Source organism: Eurypyga helias, unplaced genomic scaffold, assembly GCF_000690775.1.
Source record: "Eurypyga helias isolate BGI_N326 unplaced genomic scaffold, ASM69077v1 scaffold36292, whole genome shotgun sequence".
Taxonomy (NCBI): domain Eukaryota; kingdom Metazoa; phylum Chordata; class Aves; order Eurypygiformes; family Eurypygidae; genus Eurypyga; species Eurypyga helias.
In genome coordinates, this window is record NW_010235934.1 from 1 (window position 1) to 3,148 (window position 3,148).

General features: G+C 60.5%; 1 protein-coding gene across 1 annotated transcript in view; it reads left to right on the forward strand.

Moving 5' to 3' along the window:
• Positions 1-45: 45 nt before the first annotated feature.
• The window catches only part of DPH1 (diphthamide biosynthesis 1), a gene marked incomplete at both ends in the record, with an annotated part of 4,026 nt that continues 923 nt past the window's right edge, over positions 46-3,148 (forward strand). Inside the window, 3 exons of the mRNA XM_010146921.1 lie at positions 46-167; positions 1,823-1,977; positions 2,645-2,766. Of these exons, the coding sequence (XP_010145223.1) occupies positions 46-167; positions 1,823-1,977; positions 2,645-2,766 (399 nt within the window). The remainder of the gene's footprint in view (positions 168-1,822; positions 1,978-2,644; positions 2,767-3,148) is intronic.

A 3,148-nucleotide genomic window follows, 5' to 3' on the forward strand; every position in this document is an offset into this window, starting at 1 on the left:
GTGCCGTCAGCCGGCCGTGACCCTCACGCTTGTGCCTCCCCACAGGTTCACGGACGCAGAGGCGGTGGTGATGGGCGACGTGACCTACGGCGCGTGCTGCGTGGATGACTACACGGCCCGGGCCCTGGGCGCTGACTTCTTGGTGCACTACGGTCACAGCTGCCTGAGTAGGTGACACTCGGCCGCGGGGCGCTGCTGGGGCAGCCGCGCGTGGCACTGCAGTTGTGCTGCTGACACCGTGCCGGGTGGCTCCCGCTCTGCTCGACGCCAGCTCAGAGCCAAGGGCTAATCCCTTCCCAAAGGGATTTCTGTTCTCCTGGCTGGGCAGCTGCCCGTGGGCAGGATTTTGGGCAAAGCAGGGTATGCCCAGCCACGCACCTCAGTGCCCAAAATCGCTGCCCTGTGCCCGAGAACAAGGGCAGCGGGACCGTGGCTTGGCAGGACCCCCCTCACTCAGTGGCCTCCAATGGGGATGGGGCTGCTCTCACCCCCCACCCTTCAGCAGTAGGCTTCTGAGGGGGGAGTCAGGAGTGACGGTGGAGTGATGTCCTGGGGGTCCCGCTTGGCCAGGGAGCAGCACAGGGCCAGGAAAGGCAGCTTGGTGGGTGCAGTGCAGGCTGGGCAGGGAAGGGAGGAGGAGGCTGCGTGCTCCCCAGGCGGACGGTACTCTGGATCCAGTTGCCATGGAAACTGCGCTGCTGTCCCAGATGCTGCTAACTTTGAAGTCCACCCAGGATGGAATCAGCCCAAAAATAACAATAAGACGATCTGCATTTTAAGGTGGATCGGCAGAATTGCCGTAGCGAGCGGCAGGCACGTGCATCCCTGCTGCGCTCCTGGCGGCCCTCCTGGACATTTATGGGGCCGGATAAATGGGTTTGAAGAATTGCATCAGGCTCCGTATGAAATACTGACTCCCCAGTTGAGAACTCTGTCCCGAAAGCCACGTCGGCTTGAGCGTTTGCGGCGATAAATATCTGTGCTAGGTGCTTTGTTACGGGCAGCACTGGAACGAGGAGTATAAAACCCCTGGTTTGTAGCCGCTATGACATGAATGAACAGCGGGAAGGGGAGGAAGGGGCCGTATCCAGCCGCACTGGTGTGAGAGCCGGGCTGCTCCGGGGGATGGGACTCACATCTGGAGCTGCTCCTCGCAGGGACAGGCAGACACTGCCAGGTTGCCCATCACCGGCCCTGCTGCCATCCCTGGTCCCTGCCTGCACTGCCCTAGGAGGGATGCGGGGCACTCCGGGGTGCTGAGAGGGTGCTGGGCTCCTTTTGGGCTGCTGAGGGTGCTTCCGGCAGAGGCTCAGTGCAGCCGCTGTCGCGGGGAGCCCCGTGGTTGATGACAGGGTGCGTCCTGGTGCTGCACTTGCCCTCTCCCTCCCGGCCCCACGTGCCCTGCGGGAGGGAGTAATTTGCACTTAATTGTGATCAGGTAAGAGCACCAAAATGGGAAGTGAACGCGGAGCTGTGGATCGATGTGGACTCTGTGTACTTTAATTATTCACTTAATCGTGGTGACACAGGCTTCTTAGCACCGGGGGTAATTAGATTTGTGTTCATTGATTCCCCAAGCTGCCATTATTTGGCGAGAGATGAGCGGGTCCTCTCCACGGCTCCCATCCGCACCCCCTGCCTGGGGGTGCCAGTGCAGGCAAGGGGGTGCACAGCCCACCCTGGCCTGCCCACGCCGGTGCGGTTTCAGCACAGGGAGCCCTGCCAAGACACTTGGTTCCCTGGCATCGTGTGACAGCAGTCGGGGACTCACGGGGGCCCCGGGTGTACCCCACACTCATACCATCTCTATTCCTCTCACCAGTTCCCATCGATGCCACGCAAGGGCTGAAGATGCTCTACGTCTTCGTGGATATAAAGATCGATGCGGCCCATTTTCTTGAGACCATTCGCTTCAACTTCGCAGCAGGCAGCTCCCTGGCCCTCGTCAGTACCATCCAGTTCGTCTCCACGGGGCAGGTGAGTTGGGGACCGCCAGCAGTGCAGTGGTGCGGGCTGGGGTTTGTGCCTCCCCCCCCAGCCTTGGCCCTGGCTCAATCCCTCCCTCACCCGGCTTTGGAGCGGCTGCCCCGGGGTGCTGGTGGCGACGGTTCCCCTCTGACGAGTCGCTGCAATAATGTGCTGCCGCCGTAATGTTGATCAAGTACTTTATAATAACTCTGATCAATGTTTCATGGCAGCACCCCTCCCTGGCCCCCCCGGGAGCTGCTCTGTAAATGTCAGGGCAGGCGGTGGAGCACTTGGCGTTTTGATGCAGTGCCGGCAGCGGCCGGGGAAGCTCCGGCGGGTCTGTCTGCCTGACCCTGCACGGCCGGCTGGGCAGGGCGGGAGGAGATGGATGAGCCTCTTGAGCCATGTCTATCTAAACACGGGGCTGTTGAAGCGTCGAGCGTTTTCCCTTGTCTTTTAATTGATACGTTGGCTGAGCCTCGCTGAGCGTCTCGGCTGTGTGGGACCGTTACCCTCTGTGACGGTGGGGCTGCCCCCAACAGGTGGCACAGCCGTCACTGCTGGCACTGCCAGGGCTGTCTCCAAGGGTCCCCAGCAGTGCCAGGGACCACCGGCCTTGGCTGTTCTCTGTGCCACGTCTGTCCCTGCTCTCCGGCTGATCCCGCATCTCCCGCAGGCAGCGTCGCAGGAGCTGCGCTCCCAGTACAAGGTGTGTGTGCCCCAGTGCAAACCACTGTCCCCAGGGGAGATCCTGGGCTGCACGTCACCCCGGCTCGCCCAGGACACGGACGCCATCGTGTAAGTCTTCCAGGACCCTCCTGCCTGGCCCAGGCGGCCCACCCTGCCTCCTGCCTGGCCGTGGGGGTGGTTTTGCGGGGGGACGGGAGGATGTCTGTGGGCTGGGACAGGCCCCCTCCAGCTCCCTGCGCTGCTCGGAGTGGCGTGTGCTCGTAGCACAGAGGAAATAATTGAGTCGTATATCAGAATAGATAATAGATGGAAGGGCGGGTGGATAATTGGAAAAGACAAATGGCCGGGGCCCAACATCACAGCAACATTAATTTTATTTAAGGACAGCAAATTAGAGGAAGCACTTCGCTTCCTATCACCTAATTATTTTAGGTAATGGAAATGCTTAATGTACTGTGAATACAGTGTGCTGCAGAATAAATAAATACAA